Below are 19611 nucleotides of genomic sequence, written 5' to 3' on the forward strand. Positions count from 1 at the left end.
CTGATTTGCCTGTCTTGGCATTTTTCCAAAACTGGATTTTCGATCAAGGTTTTTCTCACCCTAGACTGGCCTAGTCTAACTGTAGCGAACAGCTCAGGTGTGGGAGAGTCACCCCCGTATAGATCTATACACAAACTCTCGCTCTCCCCCAGGAGACTCTGATTATAACTACAAGCTACGACCATACACTCAGTGGTGTCAGCCGACACGTCTCACTAGATTCCATTTGTCTCCACATGAATTTGTATAATGTTATATGTATTTAGAAGTTCGAACACTAGATAATGTATAAAATGACAAGATAAGGCCTAACAAACATGAAGAAAAGGCAACTATGGCCCATTAGACGTGTAAGTTATTTCCAGGCTAAATTAGCATGTAAATGGGCCACTAAGGCCCAATAACATGTAAATGCTAAATTAGGCCCATTTAGCATGTAATTGGGTCACTGAGGCCCAACAGACATGTGATGAATACATTGGGCCCAATAAGCATGTAATTGGATCACGAATGCCCAATAAACACGTATAGCAAAATACTAGGCCCAAGAATCGCACCATTGTTGTATTTCGTTTAATCGAATTATTTATCCGTAGCGTTATAAAAAGTCCAATGTTTTGTTATAATGATATTTTTAGTTTGATACATCAAAATTCTATAACTTGAACCCGTACTTATTAAAAATTACACTTTAGGTCCCTTGAGAACTAATTTGAACATTTAAGGGCTTATTTTACATAAAATGTCATTTTGGTCTATTTTAAATTAAAAATAACATTTTAGTCCATAAATTTATAAAAATCTATATTTTTGCCCCAAATGTTTAGTGATTGACGGGTTTGGCCCAAAAATACATATAATGACATTTTTAGTCCATTTTTGCAGAAAATTACAATTTCAGCCCTTATTTGCATAGAATAGCATTTTCGGCCCAATTTTTATAAAATTAACATTTTTGGTCCGAATCTTGAGATAGTGTCATTTTCAGCCCCTAATCTCGTTTATTATCATTTTTGGCTCGAGTTTTGATTAAATAACATTTTAATCCCTAAAAATTGATATTTTTGCAATTTGGGCCCAATAGGTCGTGAAGCCCACATTAAGGCCCAAAATACCAAATTTTACACTTTTGACCCTTACAAAAATACGGTTGTTATAAAAACTCATTTTTAAGCTAATAATACCCTTTTAGCCCCTATAAAACCGTAGGTGTCACTCTTGACCCCAAACTTTTGTTTATTTGCCAAAAATGATCCTTATACAAGATTTTGTTTGGTTTTTCACAACTTAGTCATTTATAACACTTTTAAATTTGTAGTATAGTATCTAGAGTGTTTTTGTTTGTGATTCTCACTTATTTTTGTTAGAGTTTTATAGATCCATCGAGTTTATCACACAAACACAACAAAAGCCAAGAAAATCACACATAACATGCATAAATACATAGATCTACACATAAATACTTGTATTCTCCACCAAAAACAAGTGAAAACCGAAAACAAGGGGGTATGAACTCACCTTGCTTTGTTTGATCTCGATTTGAATAAGAAATGGAAGAGGTTTCGGCTCTAGCATGCCTTCCTTGGATATATCTCGAGCTTATGGGGTTTTCTAAGAGTGTGATCACCAAAAATGTTTAGGAGAAGTGTTCTTAACATAAGAATGAAGTTATATAACTTGGATATGTAGGGACTTACCAAAGAAAGATGATTTTTGGTGGAAATCTCCTTGAACAACCCTAGATCTTCGAAAATATGGAGAAGATAGGAGGTTTTCTTGAGAGAGTGTTCTTGGAAGATTTTTGAAAGAAAATGAGGTGGTGAGTGTGAGGTTCGTCCGAGAAGCAGAAGAGAGAGGAGAGAGGGAGTGAGGTGATGTGCATGGAGATCCACCATGCAATAAAGAGGTGGCTAACTCTCATTAATCCTCTAATTTCCTTTTATTTTTCTTTTCTTTTACTCATTAGGCCGAGAATGGGCTAAAGAGAAAGGAGGTGGATTATCTTGGCCCATTTCTAGCCTTGGTTCGAAATTATGAGGCCCAATAATTAATTTTCGGCCCATTGGGCTCATTAGATGGTCCACGACCCATTTGAAAGAAGAAAGGAAGTTTATGGCCCGTTAGGGCAAATTAATTCATTTATGGCCTAATAAGGCCCATTAGGGTTAGAATGAATCATTCTAGGCCCAAATGGTCCAAAATGTTATAGATTTATGAATTGGGTCCATTTAGAATCCAAATAGGGTTTCTAAGCCCAATGTAGTTGAATTGAATGTTTATTGGTCCATTAGGCCCAATAAGGAAATCCTAGTCCATAATAAACTTGAACCAGGGTCTCTAGGGTTTTCAACTCCCCAATTGACTATTTGGATACTTTGTGTAGAGTTTTGAACTTCACTTGTGAATCTTGATTAAGTTTGTGGTCATAGAATGAACATAATGTATGATATCAAGTTAATGTTATAAGTATTATCATAGATGACGTTTACATGATCACAGAATTTCCTGGCAAAAATGCCAGTTGTGACAAATATGGTCATGGATGTTTTGTTTGACATATTTAAATGTGTCGAGGTATCCGCCAAGAAAAAGACACCTGTGAATTTCTTGACCGACCCGACAGAAGGAAAGTCAACCCTTAGATCGTCTGACTTTTTTATGGATGGGTTGGAGAGAAACACGTCTGTGTGGACCTTACAGGGGTATCCCCTATCGTGAGCTTGAGGGTTGGGAGGTTATAAGGCGGGACATGCCGCTTTAAAAGCTGCTACATGCAATGTCACAAAACATGAGAAATCGTGCATGGAAAATTAACACATGTTCATACCATTTGCGTTTGATACGTTTGGTTTCCTCGCGCCGGATGCGGTGAAGCTTCTTAATAGAGTACAACGGATCATGCATAATAATGTTATATCCCTTAGATCTATGGATGTAGTCCTCAAAAGAATTGACTTTGTCATACAAAAAAGCTTAGCGGCGCAACTTGTTGTCTGTTTGCCTCCTCAGTCGTTGTACTGTGATAACTAAGTTATAATCATGAAGTTGATGAAAAAAAATTGTTTTTCCCAAAAACAAAATGCATACCATCTTCAACCCTAACACTATTTATTACGCTAAACAACTAAAAATAACATCTTTTTTATATTAAAAACAATATTTTGACTATATTTTTTTATAGTTTAATCGTGAATCCATAACCACTATTTACCCTTAATTGCACAGAATCCTTCATAATAACAAACAATGCACCAATAATCCAATTATACATAATCCTCACATTATTGGTCCAACCCAATAACGCTATCAGGTATTGTGACTGCATATTCACTAGTAAAGTGCATGACACATCATCCAAGTATCCACTCCACGACATGTCTACTAGCTCTGGGGGAGGTTTCCATTGGTGAACATCTAGTGAACAAGAGAGGGAAAGATACAGAGAGATAGAGAGAAGCCAATGAGAGACTCCAGCTTTTGTTCAGCCAGTTACAGTCTCTTTGATCCTCCGTTATGCATACCAATCCACATCACAACTACTAGCTCCTGGGACAGTGTTCACTAGTGAAGATGTATGCATCATCAACATTTCACACGTGAGATCCTACCATACCCCAAGGCCTAATTAAATAGCAACAAAATTATAAATGCACATTTCTAATTCACAAGTACAACTTTGACCTTCATGCTAATTCCAATATCCTACAGACTCAATTAGACCCAACATACGAGTGTTACCTATAAATAAACACAAACCCGTGTAACATAATATACCATCCACCAAAATCAAATATAACTTAAATTTAAAACCACTAGATTTATTGATGTTATGTAAAATGAAACGTAGTCTTAGAATTATTTATTCATATTACGTAAGACGAAACACAAGCTTCGAATTATTTATTGATGTTATGTAAAACAAAACAAAGTCTTAGCATTCTAGATTCATGGTATCGGATAAATAACTATCTTTCCTGTGGCCCTATGACTCTCAAGGTAAGTGAAAGCCTCCTTAACCTTTTCAAAAGGGAAAGGAGTTCTTGGGTCTAGCAATGGCTTCACCTTTCCACTTTCTAGGTAAGGGTTTAGTTTTGTTAACATGGATCCACTAGATGTGAGCACGAAGCCGAACCCGGGTGGTGGAATAGGCTTTTCGAAATCGGTAATGGATACCGCACAACCACCTTCCTTAACTGCTTTCACAGCTTCCTCCGGTTGCCCTACAACATTTATATCATCCTTGGATGTCAGATAAAAATATACACACACAACTTTTAGCTGTAAAAACGTTATTCTTCGAGAAACCTAAGATGGCCTATAACCCCATAGTAGTGTTTTGCTAAAAAAAAACATTATGTGAGATGTAAATAAGTCTACGCGGTTATTGGAGTCCTATCCACAATGGATATAAAACTTTTAGGAGTCGTTTTCCTAAGAGAAAATTGCATTTTTGGTCTCTGAGTATAGCGGAGTTTTGCAATTTTGGTCTCAAATAGTTTTTTTCTTAAAATTTTGGTCATTATCAGAGGTTCTTGACTTCTTGTATCGTTTATGGTCCATGTTCTAAAAAAAATGACTATTTTTTGTCATTATTATAAATAAAATGACTATTTTTGGTAATTGTCCTATAATTGATTTTTGCAATTTTTGTCACAAATATATAGGGCGTGTTCGGCATGCAGCGTTTGAGAGTTTCTGGCAGTTAACCGCTAGTTTTGCCGAACACGCCCATAGTCATTTAAATCGGAACAACCAACAAAAACATTAAAAGAATAAAAATAAATAAAAAGCACAAAAGTTAAAGATAAAACCTTTTGGGATACAAATTGAAAAAGTTATCGGATCAAAATGTAAATTCTATGTATATAATTCTTACCTATTGCATCGTAGACAACATCGTATTTATCTGGGAGTTCTTCGAATTTCTCTTTGGTGTAATCGATGGCAATATCAGCGCCAAGACTCTTAAGTAACTCCAGTTTTTTAGTACTAGATGTGGCCGCTATTTTCGAAGCCCCAAACACATGTTTTGCAAGCTGTAACAAAGAAGATTGGCATCATATATATACAGGGTATGGTAAAAGAATGTGCAATTTTATGAAGAACAGGTTACATACCTGAATTATGAAGGATCCAACACCACCAGCACCATTAAGAACAAGGATTGATTGACCTTCTTTGAAATTGGCCCTTTCTAGACCTTCATATGCAGTTTCAATTGCAAGAGGAAGAGCAGCAGCTTCTACAAAATCCATGTTTTTAGGTTTCAAAGCCAGCAATTTCTCGTCAACAGCAACGTATTCTGCTAAAGTTCCTAACTTTGTAGGTTTATCCAGAGCTTTTTCGTTTACATCTCCATATACTTCGTCTCCTTCTTTCAGTCCTTTTACCTCGCTTCCAACTTTCACAACTACCCCTGCGACATCTAATCCTGGAATAACCTGTTATTAAAAGTAAATTTCATTAGCGAAAATTGATCTGAAACTCTCGCGTAAAAAACTAAAAATGATCGATTCAAATAAAATGATTCGAAATTAGCTGATTTAAGTGGAAATGAGAAGCTTGTTTTTGAAGTGGAGAAAACAGGATTAACAAACACCTTCAATTGTTACACAACAAACAAACCTAAATCCCAAAATTACTTGACCTAAAACACGTATAACTGATTAAAGCAAAACGAACTTCAATCCCAAAATTTAATCACGAGACTGAAAACTCACAGACAATTCAAACTAGAAATTATCACCGGAAAACTTACCGGAAGAGGCGGATCGGCGGCCTTCATCTGTCCAAGCCTCCTTCTGTAATCGACTGGGTTAAGAGCAGCAGCAACAACCTTAACCAACACCTGATCATTATTGATTTCAGGAATCGCCACATCAGTAGCCAGTTTCAAGACTTCAACGCTGCCATATTCCTGATACTGCCATGCCTTCATCGTGGTGGTGCTTTAGAGGGCTAATCTAATGTCGGTTTGTGAAGAACAAGCAGAGATTATCGAGAGAGTTGTGATCTTTATTTCATTTTGGTTTCTCGTTACTGGTTAGAATTTAAAAAGAACAAACTTCTGCGGCAAAAGTTTGAGTTATATGCATAAATGGTCCTTTTACTATTTTTGTGTTCACATTTGGGTTCTATTTTTTTAATTTTTTTTTTCCTTCAACAAAATCTGAAACCATTTGTGATAGATTGGTAGATATAATTTATGAGCTATCTAAAAGTAGAAAGAGTAATTAAGTTTTTAAACCAAATTACAATACAGCTATTTTAGTTTTTGTTATCATTTTATTCTTTTTTGGCATAGCTTTTTACTTATTTTACTTTTTTCGGTACGATGAAGATTTTATATTAACTAACAATGTACTATATGATTAAGAATTTACAATATCACTAATAGGATTTTGTAACCAACCAATTCAGTTTAATTTTACTTTAATGTTTATGTTAAAAACAAAATAAAGACTTTGAAACATTTTATAAATATATAATTTTCTTGGGTTTGACCGTTCCAAGATTCATTATGTTTCGAAAATTACAAATAGTTCACAAAAGCGTGACACAAACTGTATCAAAATACTTCTTTTGATTCATATTAACATTCAATTGATTGATCCGTATAATCCAAGTCAATTTTTTTAAGGAAAAAAGTCAATATCCAAACAACGAGCAATTTGTGTCCAATTGGAATAAGTGATGGGGCAAGAGAATAAAACATGGTCAATTGTCTTGTTTTAGATATCGCAAATAGGACATAACAAGCGTCAACCTCAATCCTCTTGGATCCTCTTTTGATCCAGGGTAACTTTAGTAGACACTTTATTTGAACGCACTCTCCTACGCCAATATATTCAATTTTCCTAGAGCAAAAGTATTGCATCTAATAGCATTAATTAATGCATTAGCCATTAGGATTTGAAATTATCTTTAGTGTTTTCTATTCTTCACCCGTGGTTTCCACGGGTATTAACCTAGTTACTTATAACTCATCCCATCATTCAACATTTCAACCCTCCCCCTTCCCCTTGAATTTATATGCAAACAATCGACCTACACATGAATTGGAGCCCTCCCCCTTCCTCTTGAATTTATATGGGGATAATATCACTATAGCACAATAAATTTTTGTCATTTTCCCGATTTGGTCACTAAATTTTTTTTTGCGCAATAGATCCTAAAGTGTCATTTTACTTGTTAAATAGGGAAATTTTGTAAATTACTTTCGATTTCACCGGTTACCTTTGGCCCATGTGGCGTTTTTTAATTTTTCAAAATTAAAAAATCAAGTCTTTATAGGACATGATTTTTCTTTTTCCCGTAAATCTAAACAAGAATACGTCTTCTTCCCAATTCCCACCACCACAAAAATCAACCAGCGATTTTGCAGAGATTGTGCTTGCTTCTGCGTTCGTATCCTTTACCCCAAGCAAAATAGAGATCGATCCTACTCTTTCATCTCCTTCTATCGATTGCAGCTTTTGGTAGTGGCGAGTATAGAAGAGAAAACCACGTGGTTCCCTATTTAAATGAAACCAAGAAAAATGGAATAGTTAAAATTACTAGTTATGGGCCGGTTGGATACAGTGTTGTAAAACTCTCTTAACTTGGTCGAGTACTTCACAAATCACTCGGACTTAGCCTTCTATTGAGGTGAGTTTTGCCTACTTGGCAAGAAAATCAGAAATCTTTCAAACTCGATCCAACCCACACCGATTCAACCTAAAAAATGCTCATCTTTTAGACTAGAGCAAGGTTAAACTAATAAAAATCGGCTCAACATGCAAAAATAATGTTAAATGACAAAAACAAGTTTAAACTTGCAATAAACCAAGTTTGGGGTTTTTATCGTTAACTTTTTTCCTCAAGTACTCCATCAACAATGTTGAAGTTGGAGGTAGAAAGTTTTATTCCTTAAACAATCCATAATAAACTTTTCCATCACCCTTCCTTTTTATAAGTAACAACTTATAAATCAACTTCCTAAGGTCATTAAAATTGATCATCCATTTTGATCCAACATTCTAAGGTAGGTCCTAAATTTTTTTCAAGGTGGTTACTAATTTTTTTCAATATAACTTATTTTAAGATTTGAAAATTAAGGTGGGTCATGGGAACCACCTACCATGCATGTAAACTCGCCACTGGCTTCTGGTATTGATTTTAGGTATCAATCAAAGAACGAAACCTCCTACTATTGCTTCCCAATCGATCACAGACACCCTCCTTCATTATGTATTCTTCACAAATCATATGTATATGTGCATGAATCCTCAGCACCAAGGAATCAAATCCCCCTTTCATCTTCTCGGTATCAAAATTTAAGTGGTTGATAATGGCGACGGTGACTCGTGTATTTCATCGATTCCAGAAATCAGACATCATGTATTGACCCAGGAGGTTACACCGGATAAAGAAGTTGGACATACCAGATAAAGGAGCAGTAGTTGGCGTCAGCAATAGGAAATATGGAGCAGAGATCAGAGAAGGGTCACAACTCTTCTCTCTGATGAACGTTGTGAAGGAGTGTGTCTGGGAAACGAGCCTAACGATGTAAACGAGGGTATTCCTATTATGGATTTTCCTAATCCATCGCATAAATAATTAATTGGGGATGAAATTCATTTTGGGATTTCTTAGTTAACATTGAGCGGTGATATAGATCATTTGAGAGTGTGATGGTTACGTGTAATAGAATCTCAACATGAGTCTTTCTCATGCCTACATCCGTCCGACCGGTCCGTTCATAATGCTCATGTTGGGAGGTGAAAGACACATCGGAAGATAAAGAACTCGAATAGGCAAAGTATTTAAGTAGTTTCATCAGTGAAAGATGCAGAGGAAGATGAAGAGCTCGAATAATGTTTTTTAGATTCGTTTTAGATTAGGTGCTTTTTGTGGAATTCTTTTGAAGCTTTGAACTTTGTATGGTTTGGTGTTTATTTTGGTCTATTCAAGTGATCATGTTGGGAGGTGGACAATGGATGGGTGGAAGAAGGTGGTGGGAGGCGGGCGATGGTGGTGGTGGTGGTGGTGGGAGTTGGATTTGTTACTGTTTTCTTCATTTCCAAGATCTACAAACAAAGCAAAATCCATTGTTGAGGTTTTCATCTACAGGTTCATGATTATAAGGAGAGGTTGCAATGGGTTTGGGCATGGTAAAGGAGATAGTGGTGGGCTGGTGGTTGACTGCAAAGTTCGAATGGGGGGTTGGATATTAAAAAGTAAGATGTTATCTATGTAGAATATATGATGTGGCTACATAAAATACTTATTAATGTCACATAAGCATTTTTACCGGGTTACCTGCTAAATTCTAGTAAAATGGTTTATTTAACAGATAAAATGATACTTTAGGGATCTATTGTGCAAAAAAAAAAGTTTAGTGACCAAATCGGGAAAATGACAAAAATTTATTGTGCTACAGTGACATTTTCCCAATTTATATGCAAACAATCGAAAAAGTCAAAGTGAGGAATCCTAAAGTCAATCATCTTTCTCTTATTGATTTTACATCAAACTCTTGTTTTTGTTAAAATTGTCTATTTAAATCTTAGTTTAATTATAGTTTGTTTCAAGTATTTCAAAACACTAACCCCCCCCCCCCCCCCCCCTTGTCTTTTATGATTATGTAAAGTATCGATAAGTGTGTAGCATTATTATAATGTGATATAAAGTCCTATGTAAAGTAGTTTGTCTTCTTGCAATCATACGATTGCAATAATGTAAAGATACCGTGTGTAAACGGCTCTTTGGAGCCTATATAAAGGGCTTTGCCCTTAGTGAATAAAGCAGAGTGATTTGTGATTATAAGATTTGAGTTGATCTCAATCTTCTTCTGTTGAAATAGATTTTCTATTTCTGAATAGCAGAACCCTATCCAAACATATCCATATATTCATATAAACATATCAAACCCAGACAATCAATCCATCGTCAATCCATTCCGACGCATCAAATTGAAAAACATGGCGGAATTAATAAAATTAAGACAGAATATACCTGAATGATGCGTCGGAATGGATTGACGATGGATTGATTGTCTGGGTTTGATATGTTTATATGAATATATGGATATGTTTGGATAGGGTTCTGCTATTCAGAAATAGATTCCCCCCTCCATTTTTAATTTATTGTCATTTTACAATTATTTTTACAAAGAGATTTTTCATAGAGTTATTAAATTGAGCCAATATCCGTGGATTCGATCAATTTACCACTATACACTATTTTAGTGTAAAAGATATAGGGTTATTAATGAAACGTGAACTTTTTCTTGGTCTCTAGCAAAAAAAAAAAAAAAAAAAAAAACTTCGAAAATGCAATATCCAATATATCCTCCAAAAAAACCTAGTAAATCGATCATCACTCATCTCTTTCGAGCAAAAAATGAATAACGATACTTTTATATTGAAATTGCAAAGTCGAGCGAAAAATATTTCTCGAAGGCACATTGAAGTGGCTTCATTGCATAAAAATACTAACTTGACCATTTCCAAATATCACATTTATAACTCATTAACTCTTAACGCATAAAGCATTAGAGTCTTTGAAACTATAACCTCTATTTAGAAAGTATGGGCCTATTAAAGGCGAAAGGGTTCCAACTGCGTCACCATCTTCCTCTTGTTAGTCATATCTTTTTTTCGATTTTACTTGCTAGACTAAAAAAACTTAAGAATGTTATAGTGGTTATTTTACTAATCATACTTGTAGTTTAATTACGAATTGAAAACAAGAAAGTTATGTATACTTGATTTTTGTTGTTGTACTTTATACATTTAAATGATTTAAATTATTAGTTCCTGACAAATTTACATGTATAATGTATAATGATAAAAAGCAAATCAAACACACTAACGGGAAGAATCCAAAATAAAAATAAAATAGAGCCGCCATGAACAAATGACCAAAAACTACATAAAACATAGATATAAGTACATGTAAATACAAAAAAAGAAAATTCAAGTTATCTTTATATCTTTTATATATCTGAATAGCATATTCATTAATTAACTTTGGTTATGTTTTTAATGAGTCAGTCAACTAATACAAAATGATTTGATGTGTATGATCATTATTATAATTTACTTTATATAATTTTTTTTAATAAAACTAGTCAAAAGGGACTTTGGTTCAATTATTGAAGGGTAGATATTGATTATTTGTAATTTTGTTTTGTATGCACTAAAAAAATGGAAATATGTATTTTATCTATTACAATCCTCCCCTCCCCCCCCTCATCGAATTACATAGTCAATCCGTAAATATCAATTGGAGTCCATTCCAAGTTGTTCATCTTCTTGTTAAGGACAATTTTTTGTTATATGAGAAAAATACAATATGTATTTGGAGATAGATGGTGTATCGAACATTTCGACTATGAATGACAAAAATGAGCAAATACTATGACACAGAGGATGAGGAAGGAAGGGTTGTCTCGATACCAGGGAATAAATTATTATGAATCCACCTTTGAATACCACATGTTCTTGACAAACATAAGCCAACTTATTTTTTTTAGTTTAAAGCAATTTAGTATTTAACGATACTATTAAAATAGTTTATTGTAACTTATAAACTATTTTATAATGTAGTTTTTTGATAAGTTATTTGAGATAACTTATGAATTAACTAGCTTATCCGTCAAACACAGCCATAGCATCCATAACTACCTTCAAGTTCCATAGCCAACTTTAAATTATGACACTTAAAAGTTAAACCTGACATGCCCACAAATCAGAATCCTGACTATGCAAAATCTAAAATAAAATTGGTAAAACTACTAGATTTAATGGATGTGGGCCTATAAATGGAAATGGGCTAGTAACGATAACAAAACTCTTGATAATCCTAACCTTAATGGGCCAAAAGAATTTACACGGTTGACTCGTTGATATTGATGGAAGCAGATTAACAGAGCCTAGGATAGCTCATATATATCGTCTTAGAAAATTGCGCAAAGCCTCTCATTTCAGCTATCTCAAAAAGAAGACACGTAGATAACTCAAAATCAAACGAGTCTCAAACTCATAGTCCCGTTAGTTTAGTTTATGAAACAACACAAAATATGGATCGGATTAAAAAAATACGCATTTATATTTTTTTTAAACGTATTTATGTATAATATAAAAACATAAACACATATAATATAAGAAAACATTTAATATAAAAAAACATACTCTGGACGTAAAAGATTTATAAACGTAAAAGATTTATAATGTTTAAAAGTTTTTTTTTTGCATGTTATTAAATGACAATTTAAAAAAAATAACAAATTTTAGGCATAAACAAACAAAAACCTGACTTTCGTGTCAACAACCTTCTATGAAGTACTAGCTAGCACATTTAAGTTTAGATCGATTTCTATCGCTAAACGGATCTTCCATTCTCTCCTCGATTTCTCCGGAACTCTTCAAATCGAAAGGCAGGTGAGTCAATCTTTGCCTCCACTCTCGGTATCTGTCTGTTCAATTCAAATTTAGGTCTATGCTTTAATTTAGTTTAGCAAATACGATCTTATAGCATTGATTGTAATTGTGAGGGTCAATAATCGCACACAAGTCAGGTCACTCAATCGCTGCTTTCTCCTTCGGTATCTGTCTATTCAATTCGATTTAGGTCTCAGCTCAAGGATCTTCTGAATTTTCAAATTTTGGTTTTTAGTTTCCTACACTTCAATCTAATTACTAAATTACTTTTTTGTTTGATTAATGTTCATATCTAATTGAAGATCCGATTTACGTGAACATAACGCTAATTTTGCATGTACGAAGAAATTCTTAGATGCTAGGTGCATTGTTTTACAATTGAAACTAGATGTCGTTGTATGTTCAAGCATTTGCTTGCATACTGATTTTGGATAATTATCAATTGTTTGTTGTTTGTTTCTGCTTTCCCATAGGGTTACTCTGTTTAATTTAGCAACATTTAATTTTATAGCATTGATTGTGAGGATCAATAATCTCACACACAATTCAGGGGAATCGATCTTTGCTTTCTCGTTTGTGGTATCTGTTTATTCAATTCAGTTTTAGGTCTAAGCTTCAAGGATCTTCTAAATTTGGATTTCAGTTTTTGGTTTCTTACACTTACGTCAAGTTTTTATCGTTCTTTTCTTTTGATTAGCGTTCATATCATATAGAAGATCTGATTTATATGAACATAGTTGTGTGTTCAATATAGAATAGACGAAATTCAAAGCTGTTGGTTGCATTCTTTCACAATGGAGATTAGGTGTCATTAGAAGTTCAAGCATTTACTTGCATAGGATTTTGATTCAGTGGTGATGACGTTTGACTGTTTCTTTTTTGTAGTTTCTTTATTTGATCAAATTGTAAAAAAGAATCTCAAAATGTTGACACAATTACAAAAAAGCGGGGAACAAAAGTTAGAGTTGTATCTAGGTTCAACAATTTAATAGGTATCAGTATCATTGATTGTGTAAGACAATTATGATGATTCAACAAGTATGCATGTACTACATGAATTATTATAGATTCCTAAATATTTGATTTAATAAATTATAATAAATGCTTGATACAAATATTACTACATGAATGATTATAAAATTATAAATAAGAAATACTTAAACGAAAAATATTTGACAAGTAGACGTCACACATTGGGGAAATGAAAGGAAAAACAATGAGTAGACATATTAAGTCGTTCTTTCTAACCCTTTTATAATGAGATAATCTATAATCCCATGTATTTTTCTCATTGTAATTATCTTCTGTATTAAAAACGTCATATAAAATTTTAGTATTTTTCTTTATGACACCGTTTTTGTATCACAGGTTTTCTTGAAAAATGGGTGTATTACCAGCTTTGACTAAGATTGACCAACTGCGTCCTGGAGCTCTTGGTCTTGACCTTATTGTAAAAGTGGTGAGTTCAAAGACAATAATGTTGCGAGGGCGAAATGGGAATCAAGGAAGCAACATGCGTCTTGCTGAATGCTTGGTTGGTGATGAATCTGGAATCATCATCTTCACTGCTAGAAACGATCAAGGTGTGTTTTTATTTTCATCAAATTTTAGTTTTTTCACATTACTTGGTTATAATTCTTATACGTATGACAATGGTATCTCTGCATTTCTTCACATATTATTAAAACAATATAAAAAAACTAATAACAATAGAATGACAGGGACTGAGACAGATGTCAATGAGACAAATTTGTAAATTTTTATCTCATCCAAAAAGGTAGAAGATGGTGGGATAGGAACTCGCTCTCGATCTCTGCTTTGTGAAAAAGACGTAAATGCCCTCCTTTCATCTTCAAAAATAGCCCGAGAAAGCTTGTCCAGTCCAGTCAAATCTCCTCCTGTGTAACAAACGCAGCTAGAGGCTGCGTTTGGTACACATGACTAGAATGGACTAGCTTTCTAGGGCTATTTTTGAAGATGAAAGGAGGGCATTTACGTCTTTTTCATAATGTAGAGATCGAGAGCGAGTTCCTATCCCACCATCTTCTACCTTTTTGGATGAGATAAAAATTTACAAATTTGTCTTATTGACATCGATTGTTGTGATATTTGAATGTGGATTGGATCCATGTGTAGACTCAATTTATTGTCGTTTTTTTTTTTTTTTTTTTTTGTCATTAGGTGCTATCGATATAAATAATGTTAAAAAAGTATTTGAGAAAATGATGGTGCACTTCCGATAGATTTTTAAAAAGTTAGGAATTAATGGGGGAAAGTCTTCTTTCTCTGTTAAGTTGTTCTTTTGCATATTAAGTCAAAGAGAAAGGTCAAAATACAGTAAAACAAAACATACTTTTCACTATTTTGATTGAAAAAGGGCAACGCAACATACAGAAAAAAAAAACTACTTTTACCATATTATCTATTTACCCACTCAATTAATTCTTTCTAGTTATTATAACAACTAGGTTATAACCCGTAAGAATCACAGTTACAAAATTAAAAGAATATTGAGAGATAAAAATGATAATAATTAATAAAGTATTTTAACAAAGAATAATAATTAATATGGTGATGTGATATTTATTTTGCATTATAATGGTTGCTTCAAATAAATGTTAAAATAAGATACATGGGACATTCTTCATGTGTAAATTAATAAAAAAATATGTTATTATATAATGAAATATAAATTTGAATATAACAAAAAAACAACCACAATCAATTATGTAAATGAAAAATGGTATATGGGAAAATAAAAAATTTATTTTAATAAACTCTTATGGAAACATATGACAAATTACATATGACAGTTAAGAATAAAGTGTATTTTATACTTTTAATATAAATCAAAGGTTTTTTAATTTTAAAAAGATATTACATACGTAATATAGATGGTGGTTTCTTGTCTTACATTCTTACTTAATATTTAAAGCGATTCTTATGGAAATTATACTGATTTTTGACTTAGTATTAATAAGGGGGTTTTAAAATTGAAAGTGATGTCGAATTTTAGATTTTATTTCAAACATTTTAGGTATTTTTTTCGTTGTAATATTTATTTTGAATCATGATTTATTTTTTACTTATAATATGAATCAAAGGTTTTTTATTTTATTGATTATGAATCAAAGGTTTTTTATTTTATTTTATTGAGTTTGATTCTTATTCCCATCAAGATTTGTTAGTTATATTTATATGTTGGTATTTTTAGATCGACATAATCGGATATGATTCTTTTTTTTATATATTAAATTTATTTGATTTGATGAGATATATTTATGATAAGTGTCTTTGAGTTATTTGAATTTATAAAAATCAAATTTTAAATAAATTTCAAACAAATTTCTAATATACATGGAAAAAATCAGTCAAACAATTAATTGAGATTTGATGTTCCTAAAATCTAAGAACGGCTTAGATAATTGAACTTTTAAACCTCTTTCCATAAATGAGGTGGTATTAATTAAAAAACTAGACAATTTAATCGATTCTATTTTAATTTAACGTTGTAATTAGTAAAATATGAGGATTTCTAAGGATTTGCCACGTGGCAAATGAGCTCTAAGAAAGTGACAAGTGGCAAAGGAGCTCTAAGAAAGTGACAAGTGGCAAAAGAAAACCATTGTTTTATTAGTACTAGCTGTCAGACCCATATATTACATGAGTTTATTTAAAAAAAAAAGTTAAATATGAAAGTCTAAATATTTGAGAAATTTAAATTTATAAGAAAAATAAGAAAAATATTGAATTATTAAATTAAAGTGTTTTATTCTTTTTTAAATTTAAACAAATAAACAAAGGAAATGAACGGTGATTTAATTTAAGAATTTTGAAATTAGAAGGTAAGTCTATTAATGAAATTAATATTTATTTATTTTTACATTTATTGCAATTATTACATTTAAATATTATGTGAAATTTAATAAAATAGAAAAAACCATAAAATGACAGGTTGATTAAAATTAATCTAAAATAACCACAAAATGATATGTGGCAAAATGAATATGAGTATAACATGTGGCAAAACAAATCCTTATTTATTAGGATAGATTTGGATTAGACACGGCTAAATTAATAAAATGGCAAGAGTTGTGCTTTCTGTGTATTTTATTCCCTAATATTAAGGGAAAACTTGTTTTTGGGTCAGAGAATCCCATCCCCGAACCCGATATCTAAATTTATTCCCGATCCCGACCCGATACCCGACGGGTTTCTTATCGGGGCGACCCTAAACCCAAAACCCGATATAGCCCCGAAAACCCGAAATCTATGCTTTTTGTTTTTGCAAAAAACTACAACTGAACAATGAGAAATTAAAACATTACAAAAACTTACAATATCAAATAAGTTCTTAACATCATTGAACAAAATAAAAATTAATAATAGTCTAATATCATAACAAAAACAGCCAACCATGGCAGCAAAGGTATAAAATATGAAAAACTAAATTCATCATGATAGTATACAACATATAAACATTAAAACTCTCAGAATCATCCAAATATCATCCCTGGAATTTCATTCAGCAACAAACTATGAGCACACATTAAAGCCTCCAATGTCTTTGCATGAAGTCGACTACTATGAGGATTGTTTTCACTCTTATACCCTGAATATAAAAAAACCATATTTATGCAATCAGATACACAGTAAGTCAATAACACATATAAATGGTTTTAGATTTTAAATCAAAAGCGTATACATGGAACGCAACAAGTTTGAATTAGAATATCATATACATAGTCTTAAATCAGAAACATATAACAAACTAATTAGATTTGAGGTTCAAATCAAAGGGAGTGGTGGAATGCAACATGTGTGGATCAGTAACAAGTTTGAATCAACAAACAAGTTTGAACCAGCAGATAAATAGATACATAGATGCAATAAACTAACCAACAGAATATCAGATATAGGCTTGACTTAGAATCAGTAATTATGTCCATCTGAATCAAGAATCAGTAACCATATGTGTATTTGAACAAGAATATCAGATACAACAAACTAATCAGCAGAAGAGGTTCAAATCAGGATTCTCAACAGCAAGGGTAGATGCAAACAAAATTTTAGGCTCAAATCAACAAGCTAATCAAACTTGAGGCTCAAATCAACGAGATTGCGAACATGTGTGATTCGAACATAATTTGCGAAAAAAAAAACTTAATCTTACCTAAATCCGGAGTGAGTCGTCACTGCCTTGCTATGTCAGTGTGGAGAAATCGGGTCTATCGTCGATGAGATCGCTGACAAGGGTGAAATTGGAGTTCTTGTAGCTCAAATCGGAAGCTAAAATAGGTGGATTTCGAACAAAGTTTGCAAGAAAAAAGGGTTAATGTTACCTGATATCGGAGTTCGTCGTCGACTCGTCAACCTGCTTTCGGAGTCCGTCGTTGACTCGTCACTTCCTTGTTGCGTCGGAATAGAGGATGGACGTCTTGTGGTGTATCGCTGCTTTGCTACCACTGCTTGCTACTTGCTACTTCTACGAAATAAGAGTAATTTCGATTTTTGGGTGTGTCGGCTGGAGTAGAAGAACAAAGAGAAGTGTAAGGAGGATACTGGAGTGGAAACGTGATTTTAGGGTTAAGTCTTTAAGGGGTAGCAATGTAATTTCACATATATATATATATATATATATATATATATATATATATATATATATATATATTCGGGGCGGGGCGGGTCGGGGCGCGCATATCCCACTCCCTGCCTGAACCCGGATAAAATACCCAATAAAGACCCGTTACCCGACCCGAAACCCGATAAGAGAGACCCGACCCGACCCGAAATCTTCGGGAATCGGGTTTCCCCGTCGGGTTCGGGTTTTTTTTGCCATCCCTACTTGAATAAGGTCTTGTTTGCCATCCCTACTTGAATAAGGTCTTGTTTCCTTTTCACTTAATGTATTTATTTAATGTATAAAAACCTTAATGACTTCAGCTATATATAGTTGTTTTTTTTTTCTTCATGTTAAGAAAATCTCCTAATGGTTTAATTTCATATGTATTTTTCCGGAAATACCCTCGTAGCAAACCACGAGTGATAAAAAAAATTAAATTACCCCACATATTTCATTAAGGTATCTTTATACTCCTGTCATTCCATTTAAGGGGAAGGACGGGTACAACGAAAAGGAACCTATGCATATGAATTTGAATTTTTAATTAATTAAAATAATTAAAATTTAATGTGATAATATACAATTTTAACTTATAACGGTTATTAAATAATTGATCATTTAAAATAGTATTTTATCAGATTCAGACAGTGAATTCGGTAAAAAATATATATAACATACTATATAAGAGTACTAATATAATATATGCAACTTTTTCAGTAAATCTGATGAAAGAGGGAAACACGGTGAGCCTTAAAAATGCAAAAATCGACATGTACAAAGGCTCCATGAGACTTGGTGTGGACAGATGGGGTCATCTTGAAGTGACTTCAACTAATGATATTTCCGTTAAAGAAGATAACAATTTGTCCCTTATCGAGTTTGAACTTATATCTGTCCAAGAGTGAGACTCACCTTTTATATATTTACACTCTCGTAGTTTTTTTTTTAAAATTTATTTATTATATGAATGGGATTTTGTACGTTTTATTTTTACTTTTTATAACATTTAACGAAGTTGAGCGATTTTGAAGTATTATGAGGCGTATCTCACGATTACACATATTACACCGCTTGTTCTAATGCATGTTTTTATTGTAAAATATTAAAATCAAATTGGGCCTATGAAATGGGCCTTAAAACAAGTCGACCACTCCATCTTAATGATCGTTAAACCAATCATTTGATTTAAGAAAAATATATATAACATTTGATTTGATATTAAATTTAATAAAAGTATTTGACTAAACATTATTGTTATTTTATACTGATTTTTTTAGAAATATAGAAAAAACCTGCCATTTAGCAACTGAGTTAGTATTATGTTTTAATTATCATGATAATAGTTTAGTTCTGTGTATTTTTCCCATATATATCATGAAACCAAAAACCAACAAAAAATATCTCTTTAAAGGGAAATGGAAAAAATACAAGGGTCTAATCACTACAAAAAATGGTTAAGTGACAAAAATGATGAAATTACAATTTACAAGTGTTGTTATGTTTACAAAGCTCATTGAAATTAGTCATGTGCTTATTAAGTACGTTAAGTAAAAAACATTTCGG

At 32.7% G+C, this 19611-nt stretch overlaps 2 protein-coding genes across 3 annotated transcripts; one reads left to right on the plus strand and one right to left on the minus strand.

The window, feature by feature from the left end:
* Positions 1 to 3797: 3797 nt before the first annotated feature.
* On the minus strand, positions 3798 to 6030 carry LOC145133590 (2-methylene-furan-3-one reductase-like). The gene is made up of 4 exons (XM_079068516.1): positions 5759 to 6030; positions 5118 to 5441; positions 4877 to 5036; positions 3798 to 4220 (listed from the first exon to the last, which is right to left on the minus strand). The coding sequence occupies exons 1-4, from the start codon at positions 5936 to 5938 to the stop codon at positions 3946 to 3948; spliced, it is 939 nt and encodes a 312-aa protein (XP_078924642.1). The 5' UTR covers positions 5939 to 6030; the 3' UTR covers positions 3798 to 3945.
* Positions 6031 to 12285: 6255 nt separating this feature from the next.
* LOC145133729 (uncharacterized protein At4g28440-like) lies at positions 12286 to 19081 on the plus strand. 2 transcript variants are annotated; one of them, XM_079068693.1, is made up of 3 exons: positions 12286 to 12421; positions 13794 to 14008; positions 18766 to 19081. In XM_079068693.1, exons 2-3 carry the CDS (start codon positions 13807 to 13809, stop codon positions 18951 to 18953), a joined length of 390 nt encoding a protein of 129 aa, XP_078924819.1. In that variant the 5' UTR covers positions 12286 to 12421; positions 13794 to 13806; the 3' UTR covers positions 18954 to 19081. The 2 variants fall into 2 exon arrangements, with proteins under 2 accessions (XP_078924819.1, XP_078924818.1); XM_079068692.1 differs by having other exon boundaries at positions 12295 to 12425.
* The last annotated feature ends 530 nt before the right edge of the window (positions 19082 to 19611 follow it).

Source organism: Lactuca virosa, chromosome 8, assembly GCF_052849685.1.
Source record: "Lactuca virosa cultivar CGN04683 chromosome 8, Lactuca_virosa_CGN04683_v6, whole genome shotgun sequence".
Taxonomy (NCBI): Eukaryota; Viridiplantae; Streptophyta; class Magnoliopsida; order Asterales; family Asteraceae; genus Lactuca; species Lactuca virosa.